This window comes from Diplotaxodon limnothrissa, linkage group LG15, assembly GCF_057381915.1.
Source record: "Diplotaxodon limnothrissa isolate DT_005_m linkage group LG15, D_limnothrissa_male_GT1.1, whole genome shotgun sequence".
Taxonomy (NCBI): Eukaryota; Metazoa; Chordata; class Actinopteri; order Cichliformes; family Cichlidae; genus Diplotaxodon; species Diplotaxodon limnothrissa.
Genome location: NC_140610.1, coordinates 40025906 through 40052160, shown reverse-complemented (window position 1 = coordinate 40052160; position 26255 = coordinate 40025906). Strand labels below are relative to the sequence as shown.

The 26255-nt window shown below is 41.4% G+C and overlaps 1 protein-coding gene across 1 annotated transcript; it reads left to right on the top strand.

The window, feature by feature from the left end:
• Window positions 1–1058: 1058 nt before the first annotated feature.
• xxylt1 (xyloside xylosyltransferase 1) lies at window positions 1059–25400 on the top strand. The gene is made up of 4 exons (XM_085372744.1): window positions 1059–1675; window positions 8029–8176; window positions 14845–14977; window positions 23758–25400. The coding sequence occupies exons 1-4, from the start codon at window positions 1139–1141 to the stop codon at window positions 24152–24154; spliced, it is 1215 nt and encodes a 404-aa protein (XP_085228870.1). The 5' UTR covers window positions 1059–1138; the 3' UTR covers window positions 24155–25400.
• Window positions 25401–26255: the final 855 nt, after the last annotated feature.

Genomic DNA, 26255 nt, shown 5'->3' with positions numbered 1-26255 from the left:
GTGTGTTGTAGTTTTCAACAATCCCAGCCTATTCTTCTCTTTGGTGAGTTTCTAGATTTTGATGGTCTTTTGGCATGGACTTTGGTCTTCAGTTCAACCCACAGGCTTTGTGCAGACCAGCCTGTAATGTTTACTTCGGTGCTCTAGTTTCTTCTCACCTGACACGCTTCTACTATGCATAATCTTTCTTCGGGTTATTCTTAGTACACTTCAGTCTGTCTTAAGGATATCTGTTCATCCGAAGTCAAGTTTTTCTTAATCTTCAACCATGCAGTCCAATTCCTTTGCAGGGTTCTGCTGATTTTCTTCTTTGAGAATACAATTCCCAACTTGGCTAAGTCATTCACTCGTGCCTTGGCAGTTGTTCTGGGGTCTTTAGACACATCTCTCACTTGTTCTCTTTCCAGAGTCTTTGAAACCTTTCACAGGCTGCCAGGCTTGTTCTGTACTCTGTGACTCTCTTTGAATTTTTTGATGCAACTTCTCACTTTTCTGTTTCTTCGCAGTTGAAAACACTGTGATAACTTTGTGTATCCATCTCCTGCTTTGTGGGCATAAACAATTCTTTTTCTAAATTATAAACTGATTTTGTTTGTTTTTGGCGTGATGCTTTCTCAACTGACAGCACTGTTGTGTCACATTGAAAGACAAGCCTCAGTTTGAGCATTACAAAGTTAAAGCACAACAGTGGTTTGTGGTATGGTCAGTTTTTCAGGGGGCTAATATTATTGAAATATAATAATGCCGCCCAACACGACTCTACTCTGGATCTTGCTGCATATCCCAGGATTGGAATAGCAGTGCTCAAGCACCTTGAGGCGACTGTTGTTGTGATTTGGTGCTATATAATTAAAAATTTAATTAAAATGAAAAACATTAAAAGATGAATTTATAAGACCATGGAAATAAGATCTTTTAATGGCTTAGCCAGAATAGATCATCAATCTTAATGCTTCACTTAGATTTGGCTGATAGGTGATATTTAGTTTCATGGTCCACGCCAAAGCTTAAAACTAAAGCAGATGTTTGTTTTTGTTACTCTTGCAGGAGAATGTGGAAAATCTATGAAATCAAAGATCATGAAATGCTGAAAATCTTCCCACTCACGCTCCCGTTCTCATGACGCCAGCAGGGAGTTATGGGCTTCTTAAGGGTAGTAGCCAGAATCATGGGTAGGATCAGTACATTCAGGTCCTATCAGCTGGTGCTTCTCCTGGCTGCTGCACTCGCTGTTGTAGCTTTTTACTACTTTGGCTCAGAGAGACAGAATTTCTCCAGCACCACAAAGAGGATCAAGCAGACCCAGGCCAGTCACAACACCAACAGAAACGATGCAGACCTCACCGTGGACACCAGGCTCTCGCACCCGGACGAGCCAAAGGAGCAAGGATGGGAAGAGCGAGGTGTAGAAGAAGACGGCGACGCTTTGACGTCCAGGAAAGCGGACAGTGAGGCTGGTTACCAACATTACCACGTGCTAATGATGTTCACCAAAGTGGACAAGAGCCGGAGCTTGCAGGATAAATTCCGAGTGGCCATGCTGTCCATGGTAAAACACGGACACTTCTTGGAAGGAGAGGTGTTGGTTCTCCACTTTGTGAGTGACCAGGCCAGCCAAGAACTGGGCAAGAGGATGCTGCTGGAGCTTTTCCTTGACACAACGTTTAAATACGAGGTATTTCTCGACACTCACTTCAGTAAATGCCGTTAACTTATTTATTAGTGTTTCTGACCAAGTATCTATTTATTTTGACATATTAGTTTGTTAATAACAAAACAAAGGAGTAAGTGATTTATGCAGTTAAACACTTGACAGACTGTGTTCAGCTTGATTTATATTTCTAAGATATCTCTATTTCTAATGGGGAGGGAAAAATATGTTTATGTAAATTCTTCTTGTGGGTAGCAGATCCTATTTTTAGAGCCCAAAATGCTCATGATCCACACACACTTTCTGGGATGGTATTTATATTTTTGCACTGAATGAGTGAGAAGGGTTTTTTTTTTTTTTTTTTTAAAGGGAGCTTCTGATAGAAATGTCTAACTTTTGTAACACCTTGACTAATCACTAAATAGAACTGGTGCGCTTCCTGTGAAGCTACTTGACCTTTTAATCAAAAATCCTTCCGTTTAAGAAACACATTGGCTGTACTTGCTATTTACAGTTGAAACACAGGGGGGCAGTGTTTTCCTGCCAAGCTGATGCCTCACACATGGGAATATCCCTCCCTTATTGTGTTCTTCCTGCCAAAAAACAGGATTATTTCCCCCCTCTTGTGCTCTTTCTGTTACATGCATATTTTACCCACTTTCTCCTGTTTTGTATTTCTCACAGAGCACACCATCATAAACTGGCTTACAAACTACAATCTCCCTTTTCAGATCTTCCTCGACAGGCAGGGCCTCCTTTCTCAGGAATGTCTCATCTTATAAAACCTCTGCTGTGGATGTTCCACTGCTCTTTTATCTTAGGCTGATCGCATTCCTGCTGGGATTGGTCAGGGATCTGCTCGGCTTGGGATCTTGGCAGTTTAGTGGCTGCAGGCTGGATCGGATCCCGTTCAAATGATTCTTTTGCAATCAGACCGTACTCAGACTTTTCTAGTGGACAAGTTTTACTATGCAGAGCTAAGTCCTCAGAGGACTGCTGCATGGATATTAGAAAAATGTTGTGTCAAAAACCCATTTTTGGTTATATTTGCTTAAAGCATTAGCAGGGACTTGGTCAGACAAGAGTTCCTCTGTGTTGGTGCGGAAATGCTAAACCTGACTTGTGGGTATTTTCTTTTCCTTTTGCATTTACTATTTCTGTCACAGTTCTATGTCCTTCTTACTGTACAGATCCAGTTTTGTGCAAAAGTCTTGAGCCACCACTCATATCTTCATATTTGGGTAGGAAAATGGGTGCACGGATTCATTGAAACATGTGCAAACACACATGGAAGTACAGCATAGAAGGGGAAAAACAATTCTAATGAGCTTCAAAGTCAGTATTTGTTCGATCTTCAAAGCAGCCTGAAATCACTTGGGTGAGTTGTCTGCCCATTTCTGTAAGTAGACTTCAGGCTTCTAAAGGACATTCAGAGTTCTTCTTTGTTCTGCTCCCTGTCAAAATGACCCCGCACTGCTTCAATAATGTTAAGGTCTGTGCTCTGCGGAGGCCAATCGATGACTGATGTGTTTTTCTCTCCATGTTTGCTTTTATTACATTAGCAGTGTGTTGGGGATCGTTGTCACGCTGAAAACTAAAGTTGCCAATCTGAGACTTCACAGATGATTTTGAATGGTGGAGCAAAGTCTGACTGCACTTTTCTGCATTCACGATTCCATCACTTTTTGACAAGATCCCCAAAACCTTCGCTTGAAATGCAGCTCCACTGTTGTACCTCTCTCCTGACCTCCTGGTTTTCAGTCCAGTTCTTGTGTAATTTGACGTATTTCAGCCTTTTCCTCCTGTTCCTTTCATTACAGCCACCCTTCCACTGAGACTGTTTGTGATCAGGCTTTAGTAAACAGTAGATGGATCGACTAAGCACCAGATCCATCTCTCAGGTCCTGTTTCAGGTCTTTTCTGCTTTGTTTTTTTCCCTTTTAGACATGACTTTCAGATACTGTTCATCTGCTGTGCACAGATTTTCAGGCCAGCCACCTCTTCCCCAAATCTGCAATTATCTCAAACATCTCTGGCTTGCCACGTATGCTTCATGCTCCTCTCTCCCCTGGTTTCCTCTCAGTATGCTCTCACGTGAAGACGTTTCTGTACTTTCTGTACTGCAGTGCCCTCTCACCTTTAGTCTGATGTAAACACATCTTGACAGTGCTTTATGTTGTTGTTGTTGTTTTTTTAATCCAAGCTACACGCTCCATACATTCAAAGTCGTTTTTTTTTCTCATCAGTCTCATAATATCATTCCAGACCAGCGATTTAAAAAAACAAAAAAAACAAAACGTTTCTAGATCATGAATCATAAAACTGCCTTCTGCCGTCACCGCCACGAGTACAGCCGCTGTCTCTCCTGCTTAGAGACAGCGGCAGAAACGTATACCAGCAGTTTAGATGGGACAGAGACTCCTCGGGGTCTGACAAGGGCAGTGTTGACATCCTTGTCTGCTCATCTTGAGGCTCATTCCTGTTAATGATTTAACTTTAAGGAGCACGAGGATTAGATGAGTATGTATTTTAGGCTACATTGCTTCCCAGCAGCAGCACATTAAATGGCCCACTTGACATTTGCAGCAGAGAGACTGCAGAGTCACGCTGCCTAGAGGTTACGCACTTTACTCCCTAACCATATTTCATGGAACTCACTTGAGCAGTGTCTCATGCAGTGCTAACAGCTCACGGGAATTAAGCAGTGTTGTGATATAATTCCTGGGTTAATATCTGCGTCCTAATGGCAGTGTTTTTGTGTCAGAGCCATTGTACAATGTGTTAGTATTCTGCAGCTGATAAGAGGACATAAAAGGCAATAACAAGTCGCTCAGGAGGATCTAGGAAACACAAGATCAACTCATAACATGGATTTAATAAAACTCAAGAAGGCTTTTTGAGGTCACTGATTTCTATTTATCCTGTAAAGTTCAGGTTCAAGGACGAGGTTAATGTCTCATATTCCTGAAGTTAATGTCATACTGACAGAGACTTTTGTGTCCACATTATTAAATCCACTTTGTAAGCATCCATCCTCCATGTTTATGTTACATATGTTCATCATTTCTCTAGCTTTTCATTCAAAAACATGTTATTGCTCATTAAGTAAGCGCAAAGTCCGAATCTTTTCAAGCTCTGTGCTCTCTGAAGGGAGCGCTGCTCAAGTCAGGCCACAGAAGTCAAAAAAGGAACTTTTGCTCAGTCCTGGCACGCCTTCAAAAGCAACACGGCGGCTGCCAAACATGTCCAGCCTTTCAAGTTCACTGCTAATATTCTCGATCAACTGATATTTTAAAACATCAGAGCTCGAATGATGTGCTCGAGTTTCTCTGCTTGGTTTTTGTCGGTCAAACAAAAGTGAAAACTCTCTGGCTTTCCATTTATGTGCCACAGGTAAGATTTTATGAGTCCGAGTGTCAGAATAAACATACACAACAGTGTGAAGTTTTGGGGCTTTGAAAGTTGGAACTGGGTGTGTTGCAAAAATAACTACTGTTCATTAAACCAGGACACAGTATTTTAGTACTTTCACATAAGCCTGCACTGGGAATTGATAAGGTTTCCCTGTACCAATATAGATTACCTGGGACGTTTTATGACCTTTTTTCTTTCCTTTTCTTCACAAATCCACCTGAACAATACATTTAACCCCTTAACTCTTTACCTCCTGAAAGCCTCTCGGCCTTCTAAGGCTACGTCCACACTAGCCCGGATAGATTTGAAAACGCTCCGCGTCCACACTGTTTTCAGTCGTTTTCAGAGTTGTGCGTTCACATTGACAGTGACGTATTGTGGCAACACCACTAACCTCGTCAAACACCTCAGAGTAAATCATATCACAGAATATGATGAGCTTATGTGGAGGCGAACCGAAGAGGAGGAGTGGACAGGGACAGGTGCTGATAGGGCGAGACAGACGTCTCTCACAGAGTCCTTTAGTGCTGCAGGCAGGCAACATGCTCAAATAGTGCACAACTTCAGGTTTTTTATCTCTATAGGATTATTCTGCATCATTAAGCTATAAGAGCAAGTAATGTAATCATTATGATGCCATATTATTATATTATTATTACAATTACATAATGCAGTTTATATATTGTATTATTAAATACAGTGAAACATTAAGTGTTTGTACAGAGTATCGGTATCGGATCAGTATCATCGATACCACCCTGGATTTTACTTGGTATCGGATCGAAAAGGAAATCAGTGGTATCGCACATCACTAATGTGTGAAACGCAAGAAGATTCGACCTGCCTCATTTCTGTCTGCCGCTTATTTACTTTCCGGCTCTTTGAAGCGTCGCGGCAGAATGTCGAGGAAAAGCAGCGAGTTTTTAAAATGGACTAACAATGAGGTGGAGTTGTTGCTGCGAGTAACACGAAAGTACAAAGTTGCAAAAGCGAGTGAGAATTAAAGAATTTGAAGAAAAGCTATCTGGAGCACGTACAGACTGATATTAATCTTTAATAGGGCTAAACAACTGCTGTATAACGCCCTCTGCTATCTTAGTTTAATTGGTCACATGACTGCATCATGTTTTAGAAAGTCTGCGTTTTTGCTGTCCACACTGCAACGCGAAAGCACCGTTTCCAAATGTATGCGTTTTCAAGAGCGTTTTCAAAACGCTGCGTTTTCCATCAGCCAAAACGCCGTCTCAGTGTGGACAGGAGGCCAAAACGGAGAGAAAACCCAGAAACTATACTAATGGACTAAAACTACAACTTTGATGTATGCTGTGGTGTCAGAGCTCGTCTTTAAGGGTACAGGGGAGGTCATCAAATATCGTCTGTATGTTGAAAACAGTTAAACCTTTAATTCCTTTAGTGGGAAAAACACCATACAGCTCCTTTAATCTGTGACCTCAGTGAATGCTGATAGATTTAAGGTCTCAGTCAATGCTTTCATGTTGTATTCAATGTAATTGTAACTGTAAATTATGATGGGGGAGGCTTTAGGGCAGGGCTACCTTAGGATGTATTATTTATTTGCTCAGTCCTATCCTTGTTTTGCTCTGTTCAGCTTTAAAACGGCAAGTTATCGACAGATGAAATGTTCTGCCTGAAGCTTTAAGATTTCAGTTTTATTTATATCGTCAGCTCACAACAACAGTCGCCTCAAGGCTTTTTATATTGTAGGGTGAAGAGACTACAATATTAGAGAGAATAGAAAACGCCAACAATCAGGGGAGACTCTGAGCAAGCAATTGGCAACAATAGGAAGGAAAAACTCCCTTTTAACAGGAAGAAACCTCTAACGGGACATCATGGGAGAGAGCTGAAATTGCTAATTGAATCATTTAATCATTAATCATGATAAAATGCAAAAGTATAAACACAAAGAGAGAGAAAAGAGGTGAGTAAAGAAGCACTCAGTAGCTCGTTGGAAGTCCCCTAGCTTCCTAAGCCTGTTGCAGTATAACTAAGGGATGGTTCAGGGTCACCTGATGCAGTCTTAACTATATCTGCTATCAAAGAGGATCATTTTAAGTCTAATCTTGTAAGAGAGTGTTGTTTCCTAAATCCAAACTGGGAGCCTGTTTCATTTTTTTTAAAGAGAGAAAAAAAGGACCTGATATCTGAAGTCTCTGCTTACTATTCTACCTCTATGCACGTCGTCTAACCCTGCAGTGCACAAGTCCCGGTAATTGCAACGGGTTAAGACTTCTTTTCGCCACACTGACACGTGTCTGGCCTTAACAGAAAGTAGCCCAGCCCAAATCGACTTACTTATTTTTCCTCCTGCAAGAACACTTTAATGATAATCACTACTTAGTGTATTTTTTTAAAATCCTCTTGCCCTAATCTGTAGAGATATCTACTGTACAAGATGTTGTGGGATTTGAAGCTTGCAGAGGCAGCATGAAGGGAAACTTGGGCATAAGAAGGCAGCACCTAATGGAATTTGGGTCGTGGACTGGTGCAGCTGTTTGCAGCCATCGTCTGAACTGAAATCACCAAAACTGAAAGATTTCAGCAGAACTTCCATAGTGGAGTCAGCGTTACTTCATTGGGTCATTCTAATAGGCAGGTTCTTCATTACTTTACTTCACATTAGCTCAAGTCCAGATCTTCTGCTTAGAAAATATCCCATGCACCCCTGATCCTTATCACAGTGCGTAGCTCAGCATTGCTCACTGCTTCAAGTATTTGTCATAATTTAGTCCAAATAGCTTAGTGTGCTGTAAATGGATTTCAGTATGACATAAACATTTGAGTAGACAGTTACCGACACGGTAAGCGGGGGAAGTTAAAGGTGATGAGCTCACTAAACCTGTCCAATGCAGACAGTGGCCTCAAGCTGCACCAGTTGTTGAAAACGATATTATTTTCCCAGCTTTCTTTCACGACTCAATTTTGTTCATATTTTCCTGCAGGTGGTGTTTCATGACGTCGTGGCTCTGACTCAGAAGCTCTTCCCTATTGTGGAAGCCATGCAGAAGCATTTCAGCGCTGGCTCCGGAGCCTATTACAGCGACGCCATCTTCTTTCTGTCCGTAGCTATGCATCACATCATGCCTGAAAGTAAGACGTGGAACATTTTATCCCATTTAGTCCCTTTAGTTCTTATCCTATCTGACAGCAACCGTCGCCTCAGTTATTACTCTGTTCCTTTGCTTGAGGAGAGAAATGTACATAACAGATCATGTTTCACATATAGAGCCGCAAGCTGTTGTTGACGGGTGACGATATGTCAGAAAAGTCTGCGTTAGTTCTCTGGCGTACCGAGCTTTAAATAAACTCAGTCACTCACTTCTTTAATTTGCTGGTGCGCAGCTGGAAAAAAGCAGGTTGGGCAGGTATCTCACATGCACGTGGCATGCTGCAGAGGCCCTGGGGAGTGAGGAAGGAAGGATGTGCTCTGTCATTACTGTCCATACCGGTGCCTCCTGTGTGGGTGCTGACTGTGGGCAGAGATCTCTTCTGTTGTGCACTGTTGTGGATCACTTCAATGGATGTGCAGCATGGGGCATGCAGTAGAGATCAACAATAGAGAACAGCTTACATTTTTCAAATGTTTTCAACGTTACTCCGTATTCCAGTTTAAATTTATCCTAACATGAACAAGAGGGATGAAGCTGAAGCGTGTTCAGCTTGATGGTTGGTGATGGCAGTTGTTCAGGTGAAAGCTTGAAGAGATGAGCCTTTAAGTAATTTTAAGAGACGTTGTTCATCCAACTGTCTAATTGTTAGACTGCTCAAACTTTAAAGCGAATAATTCAAATAACAAATAAAATCTCGCTGGAGATCGTGTCCTTAAAGCGCTTATTGATCAACCATGTGTTGCACGTCTGCTCTGTGTGCCCACGTGGTCACACATTTCTATTTAAAGAATGCTTTTATCTAGAAAGGGCATAATGTGGTAGTTTTGGGACAGGTGGGGGTGAGAGTATGTGATGCACAAAGCTACAGCAGGGTTGTTTTCTAGGCACCAGTCTTTGATGTAACTGTTTCTCTCATCACTGGGTGAGATAAGCAGCAGACAAAGAAGCTTCTGATTAGTGGCACAAGTGTGAAGGATGGACGTTTTGTCAGATTTGTTGCTGTTTTCAAAAGAGAATTCATGGAGGAAATTGTCAGCACTGTTACGCTTTCCTGTACACAGTCTGAATATGAAAATGTTTCATCAGCGCATATGAGAAATGCAAAATGTTTTTGAGGTCCTTATGTTAATTTTTATTAATTTAGGTACAGGTTACGCCACACTGATGCTACAGTAGAGTAGCATAACATAAAGAATTCATGAGGACATCAAAACCATGTAAGTGTAGCATGCAGGTCATTAAATGTCTTGAAAACAGATCTATGTATTCTCTGTCCTTTGAGAATAGGCGAGAAATAAAATTGCACAATGGAAAGCTGTTAATTAATGACAAGGTTCCTAAACACTTGTTCTGTTTAGGGGAAAGGTGTTACGTGCTTTTGTGTCCCCTCGAGAGGTAAACGTGCTGCTACTTGAGTCTCTGCTGCGACCTCGTCTTTTGTTTTCCACACAGGGTTAAAGTGACACTGTTAATGTGCGAACCGCTTTGAAAAAGTGACAAAGATGATAACTGAATCCCAGGAAGAAGCAGCGGTTTTGTTGAAAACTGTGATTTTGAGTCACCTCTCATTTGCTTATATTTTGCTTCCAAGATGCCAGATGTCATTTTTTTCAAGTGGTCTTGAGAGATGGTTTTCCAGTTTTTCTTTGTTTTAGGCAGCAGCCTATTGCAAGAACACATCTTTTCCTCCCCATTTCTTTAGTTGAATCTATAACAATTGAAAACGATAACACAGTTTGACAGGCTTAAACTGGTATTTTTGCACCAACAAGGTAACTCCCAACGAGCTCTCAGCCAAAAACCTGGCACATCTCAGCGTGTTGTACAATGTGTCCTTAAAAAATTTGAGGAAACTGGACAAGGGGAGAATAAAAGAAGCGGCAAGCCCGAAAAACGACCTACACCAGATGAACAGTATCTGAAAGTCATGTCATTAAGAAACATGTAAAAATCTAGCAAAGACCTGACACAGGGTCACACATATCGATGACAGTTTTAGTAGGGTTAAGGTTGTGTCTGTATACCTACCTGCCAGTGAAATCACACATTTTAATGTGTGCAGGTTTTCTGATTTGTAATAATGCTGCTCAGTTTCAGTGAATTGTTTGGTGTCTTGAAGGCGTCTTAATTGAACCCAGGTGGAGCCTAGCTGGTTGTATTATCACACTGAACAACACCAGAAACTCTGTGTTCAAGTAACTGACTTGAGTATCCTCAGCACGGGTTAAGGTTTGAGTTCATCAATCTAGCTAACATGTTAACCTTATTAGCGTCATACTGGCAGAGAGTAACTTTCAGGAATTTGTTTCAAGTCTACAGTTTTGCCGTTTGCAAGCCTAAAATACTGTCACTTAGACTTAATGAAGTTTGTGAACGCAGTACAGCTGCTTTCTGTTGTCCTGTTTTTCCATTTTATTTTTATTGTTTGTGACTGTAGGACCTCGTTGTTTGGAGTAAACCGTTTATATTGAATCAGGAAACGTACTTTTGGTGGCATTTTCTAGTGAATCTTGGTAAAAGCAGAAAACAGCGTCTCATACGAATAGACTAACATCAAGGCTATTATTACAGCTTAATGAGGTTGACCCACTTTCTTACTTTAAAAATAAATAAATATATATCATGTTAGGTAACAATGTCTCTGTTGTTTTGTTGCTGTGCCTGAGTTTGACCAGATCTGACCAGAGCCTCAGGCAGGCTCTAAGCCACACTAATGACATTATTCCTGCAGTAAATAAGTGAAAGCAGCACCCACACACCTGGCCCAGATTGACCTCAACTCACATATTTTCCACATAACAATATTTTTTTGTTTAACTGTTTGGGGGGGGAAAAGAGTTTTGTATTTTGATCACACGGGGATGGATTCTTTTCAAAAGATTATTTATGTAGAGAAAATTAAATTGAAATAAACAAACAATGTAGAAGTTTCCTACTATTTTTATATGAGTGCGTTTAATTTATGTTTCATATCTTAGACATAAAGATACCGTTAAAGATGCCTTCAGTCTGTTTGGAGATTAGTACATACAAGTTTAAGAAATTAATTAATTTAATAATTAAGAGAGGTTTTCAACAAAAATACAACAAATCTCGTCCTCATCTCTAAATCAAACTAAGCAAATGCACATAAAAGTTTCATTGAAGTTTTGACTTATGTGTACACTGACCGCTTTCAAACGTGAAGTACCCTATTTTTGGGGCTATAAGGCGAACTTAAAATCCTGTAATTTTCTCCAAAATCGACAGTGTGCCTTATGTATGAATTCTGGTTGTGCTTACTGACGTCGAATCGATTTTATGTGGTACACAGCGTTAAAAAAATCTGTCAAAAATGTTTTGGTACGACTTTGGTGAGCTATGAAGCCGCATGGCTTAGAGGATTACGGCTACAGTAGTCAGGAGCCTGGCAGAGCCATCTGGGTCCTAAACTCCGTCTCTTCAGGTCCCAAAGTCAAATCAACACTGCGGCATCACTGAGAATTAAAAACTGTCTAAATTCTTTCATCTTTAATAAAATGATCAGCGTTGCTGCTTTACCAGGTGTAACAATTAAGTTTAACATCCAGGCATCCATGAAAACAGAATTTATTAAATGTAACTGCGTTAGAAGTTAGCAGGAAGTTAGCTCGCTAGTTTCCACCTAAACATGATATAGCATGTTCTGACTGAGAGATTTCTGAAACAGTTCAAACGTACAGCTCTGCTATCATTTCCAACATAAATGAAGACAGGAAACTAAACAGCAGTGACGTTTGTAGGGTTACTGAAGTTGGGCTAGCTGGTATATAATGATGTGCTCCTCATACATGCCAACTCTCCTGATTTTTCCGGGAGAATCCCGAATTTCAGTGCCCCTCACGAAAATCTCCCGGAGCCACCATTCTCCCAAAATTTCTCCTGATTTTCCACCCGGACAACAAAAATGAAAAACCATATCCCAGTATTCATAGCGCGGCCTAGCCAAGTCCAGTCTCCAACAATGGCGGCAGCTACTTAGTTTTAATATTACTCTTATTTCTCTTTCTGGGTCGCAAAAAAACTTTTAACATATTTTCAGGCGAGAATGTAGCTGTGTAAACTTCAAATATCTGAGCATTAATGAATCAATGGTACAGAAGTGGAGGAAGCAAGAAGAATGAGATGAGTAAAGTTTGATCTGTTTCTTTATTTCCCAAGAGCTGCCTTTGGGACCAACATGGACTTAATCCATGTTGGTTGGATAAACCATACATTTAGGTTTAGATGTAGAGGGGGGGGAAAAGACGATGTCAAGTTTATTTGTGTAGCACATTTAAACACAACAGATGTTGACCTAAGTGAGAACAACAATCACTATGACAATTAGGGGAGGAAAAAAGGAATTACAAATCAGCACAAGAACATAGTTTATTTAATTAAAAGAAGGATGAAAGCATAATTATAAATAATTAAAGATAATAATAGGGCTGGGCCATATCATACCGTTCACGGTAATACCGGTATAATGTTGGGCAACGATAAGAAAATGAAATATCGCGATAGAATATGGGTAAAACGCACATGCGCAGTGCCTTTGTTTTCATACGCACATGGCGGAAAAAGCACGGCGGCAACGGAGAATGTGGAGGGCGAAAGCGGCTCGTTGAATGAAACAGATGAACCAGAACTGGTTTGTAAAAATGCTGCAACTTCACTGGTGTGGAACTGGTTTAACTTTCGTCCGTCAGATACACAACAAAGCACTATTTTTGGTAGCGCATGCTAGCGGGCCGTCGTTATTACCGTGTTGTTTGGAAAATACGGGGCATTTAAAATCAATCCTTTGATTTTTCTGGAAATCGACAAAGCCCCTTATAATTCCGTGTGCCTTATGTATGAATTCTGGTCGTGTTTACTGACCTCGAAACGATTTTATGTACACGGCGCTCGAAAATCTGTCAAATGTTTTAGTGCGACTTTGCTAAGCTACGAAGTCGCACCGCTTGATGGATTGTCGGAGCATTATGGCTATCGTAGGCGGAGCCTCGCGGAGTGATACGTACTGTGCTTCAACATAATATTACCGTATTGTGTGTGTATATAACCTCTTTTTAAGTTTTGTGGATATTATACATGGTTATGCTGAGGATATGTCGGCCAGTTTCCACTGGAAATGCCTTTTGGTTAAACTGTCAGCGAGGAATTTGCATTTGCACTGTAAAATGTTTATATAACTTTAATGCACATAAAGAACAGCTGCTTGTTTAAGTGAAAATACATTGATGTTTTTTGGGGGGGGGGGGGGCGGGGGTTTGCACTAATAAAGTTGTGAAGTTGTAAAGTATTTTGTCTAGTGTCAATTATGTCGTCAGTCATATCGTTATCGCAAATTTTCAAATGTATATCGTGATAAATATTTTTGGTCATATCGCCCTGCTCTAGATAATAATATACGATAATAATATAAAGACGTACAGCAATGTAGGAGCTGCAACAGGGTTCTTTGTGTTATCATTACTCAAAAATGCAAAAAGATAAATGTTGATTTGAAAACATGCAGCTCCGCTTTCACCTTTAGAGGACTTTGTGTTGAGTTATTGGTCCAACATCAAACCCACCACATTACAATGTTGTAAGAACTGAAGGCCCTCTTCCTGTTACACTCACGCTCGTTAAGCCATGTTAGTACAAACAAACAGCGCTGACCACGCAGAGATTACGCTTCCTAGCCCCTCTGTGTTGCCACAGCACATTCGGGCATTGTGATGTGCAGCTTCCTTGTTTGGAGAGCACAGAAAACAGGTTGCTGCCGCACTGCTGAGCCATCGTCTTTTCACGTCACTTGTTTTAACAGACAGAAGCACTTAAATATGTTTATGTGTGACCTAGCTGAGTTTTTCTAGTGACTTAAGCAACATTAAATAAATAAGGTCACTGTCTTTCATTGTACGACCGCATTAGTAAGACTGAGGAGACATTTAATCACCAGACATTTAAAAACGAGAATGATGTTCTGAAGTGTCCTGGATCTCAGAAAGTCGCCACATCTTTTCAGTCCATCGGCTTTAGATGTTGTTAACTCGACAGCCTGTAGGTGTTCATCGTTGACTTTACATCCGAAGTTGACACAAGTTTTCATCAGTTCATAATAACGTTGTGAGCACAGTGCCTCATTCCTGAGCATTTCCCATCCTTTCATCACTATGCCAACCAGAATAATATAGGAAGCTGAAACAATGAACTGATGAGGGCTCGAATATCCTGGTTACTGTTATTACAGGTTCTTTCCCAGACCACAAGATGCAGTGTTAAGCATTTACTCTGCATGCTACGCCACTGTGTTCACGTTTCGTCATATTCCTCTCCACATTTTCTTCTCGTGCATGTTTCTCATTTCTAGGTCAGTGCTAACATTGCACAGAGAGAGGCCAAACGAGCCACCTCGGAGCAAAACCTCTGTCAGTGTCTGCTCTTATTTCCTCTAACTCGGTATTCCTGGAAGGGCCAGTTCTCTCACTAAATGTTGTTATCCAAGCTGAATGATGTGCTAGTGGTCACGGAAATGGATCCTTCAGGGAGATTTTACTCAGAAGTACATTTTCTTGGGATCATTTTTAAAATAGACAATCTATTTCCATTATCTGTTCAACTTAGTCTCTGCATTTATCCTCTGTGTTTCCATTTCAGGTCTGACGCGCATAGTGCAGCTTGACTTGGACCTGAAGTACAGGACCAACATCAGGGACCTTTTTCAGGAGTTTCACCGGTTTCCTCCAGGAGCAGTTATAGGGATCACCAGAGAGATGCAGCCAGTATACAGGTAAGCAGTGCAGACCTACAGAGCACCTACTAGGGAAATCTGAACCTGCCAGTCGTTGGAAGCTTCAGACTGACACCAGTCTGCTGCATCTTGACATGCACATGAATAAAAGTGAGGCTCTCTGCTTTTAACTTCGGCGCTCTTGCTTTCAAGTGTTCGCTCAATACGTCAGTATAATTTCCGGCTCAGGCTAGATCAAAGGCTACCATCTGTCATGAGGAGAGACTCGACTGCTGGGCTTTGACTTTTGGCGAGAAAGCATCCTCACTTTGTTTTTAAATTGTGCCAAAGTAAAATTCAGGTGTCAGTCTGACAAAAACAAATTACACCCTCTTTCAATTCAAAGGTTTTGTATGTCTGAATGTAATAAAGAAATTCATCTGTTCCTAGCAGGTCTAAAAATGTGATAACTACAGCCTCAGATTAACAGTGGCACACAGCATATACTATATTGTGTCAGTATGTATTTAACAAAGAGCATATAAGAAGGTCATAAACGGCTAAGTGCACTTGATTAATTGAGAAGTTTTGTCAGTTTTCTGGTCTGGAGCGTTCAGGTGTGTCTTTAACACAGTGCCAGTGAGGAAAGACGTCAGCAGTGATGTTAGAGAAGCAATTGTTGCTGCTCATCAATCTGGGAAGGGTCATAAGGCCAGTTCCAAACAATTCATCCATTATTCTACAGCGAGAATGACTATTCTCAAGTGCAAAGCATTTAACACTCCTTCCCAGGAGTGGACGTGCCAGCAAATTCACCCCGAGGTGAGACCACGATGCTCATGAAACTGCAAAAATCCCAGAGCTGCATCTCAGACTCTACAGGCCTCATTCAACATGTTAGATTAGTGTGGCTTGTTTGGATGGGTTGCAAAAGGAAAGCTTCTTCTTGCTAAAATGGGGCGACCGTGGCTCAGGGGCTTGGGAAGCACATCTGTAACCGGAAGGTCGCCGGTTCGATAGTGGCATTGCAAAGCGTTTTGGGTGCCTTGAAAAGCGCTATATAAATCCAATCCATTATTATTATTATTATTATTATTATTATTATTATTATTATAAAAACAACACGGCAGCACGGCGTAGGTTTGCAAAGCTGCATCTAAATGGACCACAAGACATCTGGAATAATGTCGTTTGGATAGATGAGAGTGTGAGAGGTCCCGGGTTCGAATCCCGGGCCGCACGGCTGTGACAAAAACCCAGAGGTGCATAGGAATGTTCCAAACTATTTTATTATTTTTTTATTTCATGTTAAGTTGAACCTGGCTGAAATAGTGTGTTGGGACCAAAAGAGAGCAGCGCATAAACAAATGCAGGTAAACCTCAATGAACTGAAAGGGCACCGTCAAGAGGAGTGGACCAAAACTCTTCAACAATAATGTGAGACACTGATAAAGTCATACAGAAAGCAACGAGACCCCAAACTTCCTCAGTTGTCGGAGGTGGTACAGGCGCTGCCTAGCCTTTTCGGACTGGACCTGAATGTGGGCAGACCATGTCAGATCTGAGGAGATGTGGACACGTATGGATACATATCAATGTCTGTTTTATATGTGTTTTGGTCACCAGTACCACTTTCGACCGATAGTGTGACATTAACATGATTTAATCCACTGGCCTGACAAAAAGTAAGGGAAAGGGAGAGAAATAGAAAGTAGAGAGAGAAGACAGGAAGCAGGAAGTTCATCTTCATCTGCTAATTCTTCTGTCAAATGAAGTATAAAGTCCCTGAAGGTGACAAGCAACCCTTGAATTGATCGGGATCGTGCATACATACGTTTGTAAGTGGTGTAAGTGTACATACCACATTTTTAATGAAATATTAATAACCAGTTGAAACGCTGTACAAATCTCAGTCGCTCTTGTTGACCCCAGATGGATTTCAGCCTTTTTGCGCCTCACATGCATGCTCACAGTTGGTGTCTCTCACAGTTGCTAAGTGAGAAGGAACATCAGAGGTCTGGTGTCCAGACTGATTCACAGGAACCTAAACGCTGTGTGTCTTTCTCAGATACAAGCACAAATGAAAAAGTTGCAATGCAGCCTGTAACAGGAAATTAAGCAGCCTTTCTGATTGTAGTTTCAGGATTTTCATGCGAAATGAAACGCTGGGATTGTGAAATATCGACATGAGGCGAAATTCCTGCAGAATCTGAAATTAATTTGAATTTGATTTATGAAACTGCATCCTTTTCAGGGTTTTGGAAAAAGACATCTCTGTTATGTGTTTGGCAGCTATGGAAGAAATTAACTTCATTTACTGGAGACAAACACAGTTTAAGGGGAAATGCTTTGAGGGGAAATGAGGCTCTCATATCTGCAGAGACTCATATTTCACCTCTGTCGTGCCAGCATCATCCTAATGCGCTTAACTTATTTGCATCGTTTCCAAGTAGTGTTGCTAGTTTATTATTTTCATATTGTCATCTGGACTTGAAACTTGAACCTCGAGCACTTGTTGCATATCTGGTATTTATTAAGGGTGTATTGGACTTTACCTCAGCTGAACCAATCAGACCGGCTACCCAGGTCTTAACTATACCTCGATTTAAAGGTTCACGTTAATAGATTTGTTTCTAGAAGCATGTTTCGCCATTCAGCAAGGCTTGGTACTAATATGTCATTTATCTTTTCTCCAACTATGAAGAAAAGACAAATTCCCCAACACTGAAATCTGAAAACTAAACCCACTGATTGACAGTCCAATGAGATACACAAGAAACAGCAGGTGAACTGAAGAGAAATAACACAGTTCATAAATAATTGTTGTCACTTCACAGCGAAGATTCAGAAAACGATTTAAAAAACAAATACAAGAAAAAAATCTTTGTGGAGAAGGAAAAAGAAGCGTTTTTCACTGGGAATAAAACAATCAGTCAAACCAGCAGGGGTCCTTTTGAAAGCACCCGTATACAGAAATTCAAATGGAAATTTTTGGAGAGTTTTTACAGTGAAAAGGGCTCCACATGTGGTAACAGGCCTTTACTACGTTAGTCAAATGGTTTAGAGGTCTGGCGGACTGTCCCTAAATACTCTGTCCGATCTAAAATCTGGTTTGTTGTAAAGTTTATGAGATGATGTCAGTGTTACAAGCTGTGTTGTCAAACCTGCTGATAGAGGAATGTCCTAGATTGTGACTTTACACTTGCTCCGATTTATAAGTCAGATTTATAACTGGCTTAAAATGAGATTCTGCAAGTGGCATAACTATGAGGTCAGACTTAGAAGGCCAAGTTATGACAACTATGGTGAAAATGTTGTTTTGAGTCTCTCATGCCAGAATAATAATTGAGGATTTGGCAGGAACCACGATGAGTCACCTGTTAAGAAGTGCTCTCGTCCTGCAATTCATATTTATCTCCTGTCTCTCTCTCAGAACTGCCAGGAGTAAACAAACTGTTCATCACTCACACTCAGAATCCAGCAACACGCCAGTTTGATTCATACAGTACAAAACTCTGAGTGCCCTCGTTAGGCAGTGGAAATTTATTAAATCCTCTTGGACATGAGGATCCAGCGCTCCGATGTGGCGCTCCAGATTGAATCTCTTTCCTCCCGTCATCCTCGGCTCTGCAAACATGTTTTTAAAACACTGCCTTAAATGCTCATTATATTTTATTAACATACAAAGGCGTTAAAATAAGCAGATGTGGTAACAGATGTCTGGTCAGGTTCTCAGTCTTTTCAGCATTCCTTTATTGGCTTTCTTACCGTTGCATTTCTGAACTTTATGAATGAAAGGCTCATAGGTGCATCTATTCGAAACCTTGGATGAGTTTGAATCTCAGTGACCTCGACCTCAAGGTCAGAGTAAGTTTTCTGAAACTGTTGTGAATGCAATAACTTGAGAACAAACCAACATAGTAAGTGTGTCTGCTGGGAGGGTGATGGGTAGCTGCATTGCCATACTTATGAGGGGTTGCCAGTATTTAACGTACTCACTGGTGTCTGCACCCACAGAAGTGAAACTGAGCTGCACGCTAATAAATCTTAAAAATGGTTACTTTTAGTGGAACATATGAAGGAGAGAAGACTTCAGTGTATACACAGTGATAGGAAAACCTGACAAATGCATGGATACATTGACGAAATACCAGCTGTTGCATAGCCTAATGAGCAAGCAAGCCTATAATTACTTTGTTTCAGAAAGGTACAAGCTTTGTGCTAATCACTGCTGCTGCTGCTGCACTACTGCATATTACTATCAAACTGACCAATCACAGTTGTTGAGGTCTGTGTTTCTGCAAAGGGTAATTATATTTCTGTGAAGATTCACATCAAGCTCTGTACACTGATTTAGTCATTGTGTGTGTGTGTGTGTGTGTGTGTGTGTGTGTGTACACACAGGTAAACAAGGGCCCCCGATTTTCAGGCTCTTTGTTCCTCAGCTGATTTTTTTTCCCAGTTTTCTCCAAGATAATAAAACAAACACACCAGGTCCGTTTAGACTACTTCACTGTTTTCCACTCCAGTGCAGCATCAAAACAGGACGTCACTGTGTGTGTGCTTGTGTGTTTGTGTCGATGTCTGTGTGTGTGAGATAGTGAGACTCAATGAGCCAAGTCCAGGTGGGAAGTTTCATGCAGGAGCAGCTGCTATACTGGTACAAACACGGGCAGGTGGTTTCCTGTGGGCTCTTGAAGATTGTGTGCTAATAAAACAATTAATCAAAAAGTGTTTAATTTTAGAAAGAAGCCAAATAAGGATAACAAGTCACAGGTTTGCTTTCTTTGCACTATTTTTAAACACTTCACTAAGGTGGCTGTAGACAGGAGGTAGAGCAGGTCACCTACTGATCGGAAGGTTGGTGGTTCGGTTCCTGGCTCCTCCAGTCTGCATGTCAAGTATCCTTGGGCAAGATACTAACCCCAACTTGCTCTCCGATGCATCCATCGGAGTATGAATGTCGTTAGAAAGCACTAAGTGTAGATAAAGTGCTTGTGAGAATGGGTGTGATTTGGTGAATGAGGCATGTTGTATAGAGCGCTTTGAGTGCTCCGTGAGAGTAGAAAAGCGCTATATAAGAATCAGTCCATTTACCAATTTTTTCCAGCAATTTCTCAGGCTTTTCTTTAGACATGGCTTACACATCGTACACAGAGTGCTTGTGTATGATAAAGTACAGGAAATCTTGTCAACGTGAAGTTACAGATTAAGATTTCAAGTGCACGTGATATTGAAGGCGACAAGTGTGATATTAATATCGTCTTCTCTGCAATGCCTGTGCATTAATCTTATCACTAACCCCTAATAACTCACGCCAACCAAAGTTAAATTCCTCTGTAGCGAATGCGTTTCTACGGCCACATTTATATGTTGTTTGTAATGCTTTGTTTGCTCTCAGGATTTGATTGATGCTTGCTTGTCATGTGTGTTGGAGAAGTGCCATCAGTGGAAAAGCAGTGTTTGTGTGTGCATGCTAATCAGTAAATCTGGTGTCTCTGTTCTTCCCAGTGGTTTACCAACACTGGGAATCCCCACTAATGTCCTCCTGTGGGCCTGGACAGGCTTATTCAGCAGCAGAATACCAAGAAATCGTATATCAACTTAAGTTTTTCCACATTAAGCTCAGTGTCTGTCTCTGCACTGACATGTGACTCACTCACTCTTGCAGTTTGTGGGGGTTAAAAGCACATTCCCCGAGCTGCAATTGATTTTTCTCCTCTTTCCTTTTTAAAGGAAATTTGAAAGTGTTGACAGCGGTTAGCTTTTGCGTCACTGAAATTCTGGAGGATATTGCTGAAGCCACTGGCTGAGATCAATAGAAAATACAGAGATTCAAGTTTTTATTGTTTTTCTTTCTCTTTTTTTGTTTCGAGGATTTGTTTTTGTTCCAATTGCAGCGACAGGTCAGGACCAGTGTAATGTCAGGATGCATGATCCAAATTAAATAAGTAGCACTGACTCTGCACCCCAAAAGAAAGAAGCCTTTTATTTAATTACATTTAACCCAGACTGAGTGAACATTGGAGAAGCCTATCCGTTATCTGTTTGTTATCTCTGCATGCTGTCCTGTTAATTGGCCTCTAGCTAATGGACTTGATAATATTTAAATTTTTGAGACTTGCTATTAGCGAGGCAGAGTGCACGTCCTCTTTTCCTGTGCCGAGCAGAGAGAGGGCTCTCAGCTCACACTGCGTTTTGGTGCTAATGGACCGAGCATTATGCAGGAGAATACATCCTCCCACCAGCCACACTGAGAGCACATCCTGCCCCTGAAAAGTTCATTATTGGAAGAAATGCCCCGTGCCTCTTCCCTTGCAGCTGTCGTCGTAATGTTTTAAAACCCCGGAGACATGCTTACATAAGTGTCACAGCCACGGGCGCACACAATGAGCAGCGAGGAAATTGCTCTCTTTAAGCTTTGTGTTTTGAGGCTCCATTGTGTGATGCATCCCACATGTTTCCCCTTTTTGCTGTAAGATGATACCGAATGCTTAATATGAAATAATGACTAATGTAGCACGGACACTGAGACACTTTGTCATTGATCTTAATAAAATTAGATTTTGCATCTGGCGGTCAGCATCATCATCAAGAACAGCGAGTCTACCATGATGCCTTCATTCAGTCAACAGAATTGCCAAACATTGTTTAACATGACGGTGTTAAATGACTTTAATCATGCTTTTTAATGACTCTATTCTAAAATTAAGCTCTTTATCATCTCTTCTATTAAAGCGTCTCTTTTGCATCCATCCTGGAATTTTAATGTGTTTTTGTGTATCCCAACTACAGACGAAAAGGGCCGGACTTTTCATTTGCACAGCCCAGACTCCCTTCTGTCGGTTAGCACATTTTTTGCAGTTATCAGAAACCAGGCTGTTTCATATTCTGAAGAAGCAGAAGCATGCATTTGGAGGGGATGGCAGCACAGACTGCCCTTGTCACCAGCTACTGCTTTTCATTCTTTCACAAGTGAGAGAGACACTTGATTTGAAAGGTTGGCAGTGAAAATTCAAGGCAGGAGAGGACGGAGGTGTGAAGAGTATGAGCCCTAATCTGAGCTAGTGAGCTTATTTGCTCACTTTGAGTGAATGTGGTGTGAGTGTGCTGGTACAAAGCCAGAGAAAGTCTTTGTGTCACAGCATGGAGAGCCATTCTCTATTATTTGCTCAGTTTTCTAACCTTCTCCAAACGTAGAGCGGAACGTTTCATTAAAGTTTAAAGGGCTTTTCTTGGGAATATGCCTTGCCAGTGCCCGGTTAGACTCCATTAACATTGCGTATCATAGATTCTAAAAGGTGCTTGGATGCTTAAAAATATTCCTCAGAGATTTTTTTTTTCTCCCACGTTGACATGATTGCATCGCACAGTTGCTGCAGATTGGTTGGCTACACGTCCATGATGCGAATTTCCTGTTCCCCCACATCCCAAAGGTACCCTGCTGGACTGAGATCTGGTGACTGTAGAGGTCATTTGAGTGCAGTGAACTCACTGTCACGTTCAAGAAACCAGTTTGAGATGTTTTGTGACATGTGGCACGTTATTCTGCTGGAAGCAGCCATCAAAAGATGCGTACGCCGCCACCACCGAATCGTTAACACTACGCAGAATGGATCTATGCTTTCATGGTGTTTGCCAGCTTCTGACCCTGCTGTCTACCCTCAGTTTCTTGTTCTTTGCTGACAGCTAAGAACAGGGAAATTTTGACTAATATTAGCTTCACATAAACTCTGGAATGCATTTTTGTCCAAAAAAAGGACGGTGTCCTGTTGCCTTATTTGTCATGTCTGTAACTAGTAAGATAGAAGTCATACATTACTGGCCATCATGATGCTGAAGAAAATGCAATTTATTGTTCTTAATGTATTTTACTCAGTGCTTACTTACTTACTTACTCCCTCAGAGCAGCAAAACAGAAAAGTAAATGTTCCCTGACTTCACCATGTTTACTCTGGATGCATCTCAGTGCACGTACATCGTGCAGTGCACGTAGACACAGTGAATGTCTTTAAAATGATAAATACTCCACAGGGGCCCCAAGTCCCCAGTCACTAACCACCACACTCTATAAAACTGTGAGGATAAGCTACAGCTGCCAAATATAGGTCAGCAATAATACAAAAGTGTGACTCAGAATCTCCTGCTCCCACAAGATTTGATCAAACTGCACACACACAGAGAAAGACAAATGCATACTGTGTGTGATTTTTATTTATTCTTTTTCATTTTTTTGCCGCTCACATGCATTTATTTATCCAAAAAGTCAGCAGAGCAGAAATTAAATGAGTGGTTAATTTTGTTTTCTGTTTCTGCGTTACTATTTCATCTACTGTAGCTTTCCTCCTCTGTGGCCCAAACTAAGAATAAGCTGTATCTGTGTGTACGTGTGCACAAGCAAGCAAGTAAGAGCACATTTCCATTCATCCTCGTCTTCAGTTGGCACGAAACATCTTCGCACCAGCTGTCAGTACACAGAAGGAGCATTTTGTACTTTCTTGAAGCAAACACTTCATCCCCACCCCCACTCCCTAAAAATAAAAATGGTACAAGCAGCAGCATAAAAATCCTGATCTCCCTAAATTTGATAGGGACGCCTAAACCACAGCAATAGTTTTCCTGACAAATGCATGAGGGAAAGAAACAAAAGGTCATGACTACTTATGTTTCTTCTTCAAATGAAGTCATCAGTTTATTCATCAGTCTGAAAAAAGGCAACTTTCCCTTACCTCCAACCCTTCATATTCAACCTAGTGTTTTGACTGTTACACACATTTTGCCCAAATGCACTTCGACATGCAGACCCATCCTTATTCTGGCACCTCTTCTTTTTTCCTCAGGCACACTTTCTGGCAGTACCGGAAGGAGAACCCTCAGACCAGAGTCGGGGAACCTCCTCCTGACGGCCTCCCGGGCTTCAACAGCGGTGTGATGTTGTTGGACCTAGGTGCTATGAGGTCCTCGGCTCTTTACAATAAGCTGTTGGAGCCCAGCAATGTGGCCAAACTAGCAGACCAGTATCGCTTTAGAGGCCACCTGGGTGATCAAGACTTCTTTACCATGATCGGAATGGAGCATCCTGAACTGTTTTACTCCTTGGCGTGTGGCTGGAACCGGCAGCTGTGCACCTGGTGGAGGGATCACGGATACGGAGACATATTTCAGTTGTATTATCGCTGCGATGGACCTGTCTATATCTATCATGGGAACTGTAACACCCCTATACCAGACGACTGAGGTTTACACTGGCTTGATACTACAACTGTTTTCATTTTATGGCAGTTCCCTTTTGTGACCGCAGTCAGATATCTTGCCCCCTGCTGGCCAAGGGGACCCCACCACCCAACAAGATGTGGTGTTTGTGGAAGTTGTTTTAGCACAGGTCGCCATTATGAGTGAAAACAGCTCTGCATTACAGTCGTACAGAGTAGTGTATTAACAGGAGGTTGTTTTTTCCGGTACTACACACATGACATTATGATGTAATGTATACAGGTCCATGTGGGATTTGAGCCCGTCACTGCAGAAGGATTTTACTGCTCTTTCATGTTCCACAAACGCATAAACTTGTTTGCTAGTTTGGATGTGACTTAGACCCCAGCCACACAGGCGTACAGACTGGTGTGTGGCAACCAGCGGTCGTGAGGGAGCTGTGAAGGAGTTGTGAGTGGTTGCTTGAAAAATAATTGCTAAAGCACGAGTCACACAGGCTGGGAACCTTTGGGAAAACTGTATTCCTCTCCTGGTTGGCAAAAACCTTGGAATTGCTTTGGCTGGTAGCATATTGGCCTGAGCTGCAGTGACAACATGAAAGGTGCGCCACACTTTTCCAGATTTTACTGCAGCTCTGCTAGTAGTTAGCGAGTGTTTGCAGACAGCATCATGTAAGTACGGGCAACTGTGGAAATCTGCGAGCAACCAAAGCAATCACTGTGAGGTTTTTGGTGCGTTTCCTTCTATGAAACAGAGCTCACACAGCAAGAGCCAGCCACTTCCAGGAGTCAGCTGCCAACTCGTTGGGGAATATATGTTTCCCTAGCAACTGCATCCAATGTGGCAGACAGCTCTTGAGCAGTGCAATAATGATGTCACATGAGAAGCATCTTTTATTTCTGTGGAGAGAAAAAATTGCAGTGTTGACGTTTGATTTAGGTTTATTGTTTATATATTTACAGTTTCAGTTTATGTGTTTAACAAACTTAAAAACAAGAGCATCAAGTACACCAAGTAGTGTACAGTATTTAACGCAGTAACTCCCAAATCACTAACTGATGTTGAAATATTAATGCAGTGAAGCAAATGCGTAGACCGACCTCGGCTCGCTTCATTCTCCGACACGTCGAGTTTTCAGTGTCCCAAGTTCAGCCTACATCACACCATAGCAGGTGAGGGCTAATCTCTGTCAATTACTTGTATTTTTTCTTTCTTGGAACCAGAGGGATCGCTCTTCGTGGACTTTGTGGGTCAGCCACAGCTCTTTTCAAACACGTCTTTACAGGTAGAAAAGCAGAAGTGAGTGGGTGGGGGGAGACAGCAGAGAGCTGGCCACAGGGATTGGAGAGATAACGATTAACAATGACGACACTGAAGGCTGTTGTTTGTGCCCCGTGTTTGCAGTGTAGCCGAAGGCCAAACAGACCTACTTCATTCAGACACGTTTCTGAAGGAGCGTTGCGGCCAAAAGCGTGACTGCGGATGCTGACCCACTTTTCAGTTTTCTTGCTGTGCTCAATGAAGTCCTGCTCAGATTCAAAGAAATGTCAACACTCGATATTAATCAGAAACTTAATCGCTTTATGTAGCACTGAAGCACGCTGCCGAGGAGAAAACGAACCGTGGGATAAGACTATAAAAAGAATGTCTTCAGTTCTCAACACCTTATAGCTTTTTCTGTTTTACTACTAACAGAGCCAGTGGCTTTACTGGTTACATGATGATTACATTAGTTTTACTGGGATTGCCACTATCAGTGTACATCACTATGTTTCAGTGCATTACAGTGTTTAAAATGACATAAAATGGTTGATATTGATAATCTATCAGAAAGCATGTACAATTTTTTTAAAGTACAGTCATGTACCAGAAAGGATGGATTATTAAAGGGAAGGATGAAACCATACGTCCCAGCTTGGTCTTATGGACCTCTGCCAACAGCTGTACTGTAAGTGTCATACAATACATCCATGTGATGGTTTGTGTGTGATCTAAAAGCTTGTATATCAGTTTCTTGTTGGTACTCTGCTAACACATACAAACCTATTTGTGTCATCATCTAAAAAAATGTTATATGTGTATCGTCTAGAGATTCACTCACACAATTTCTGATTCCAGGTTATTT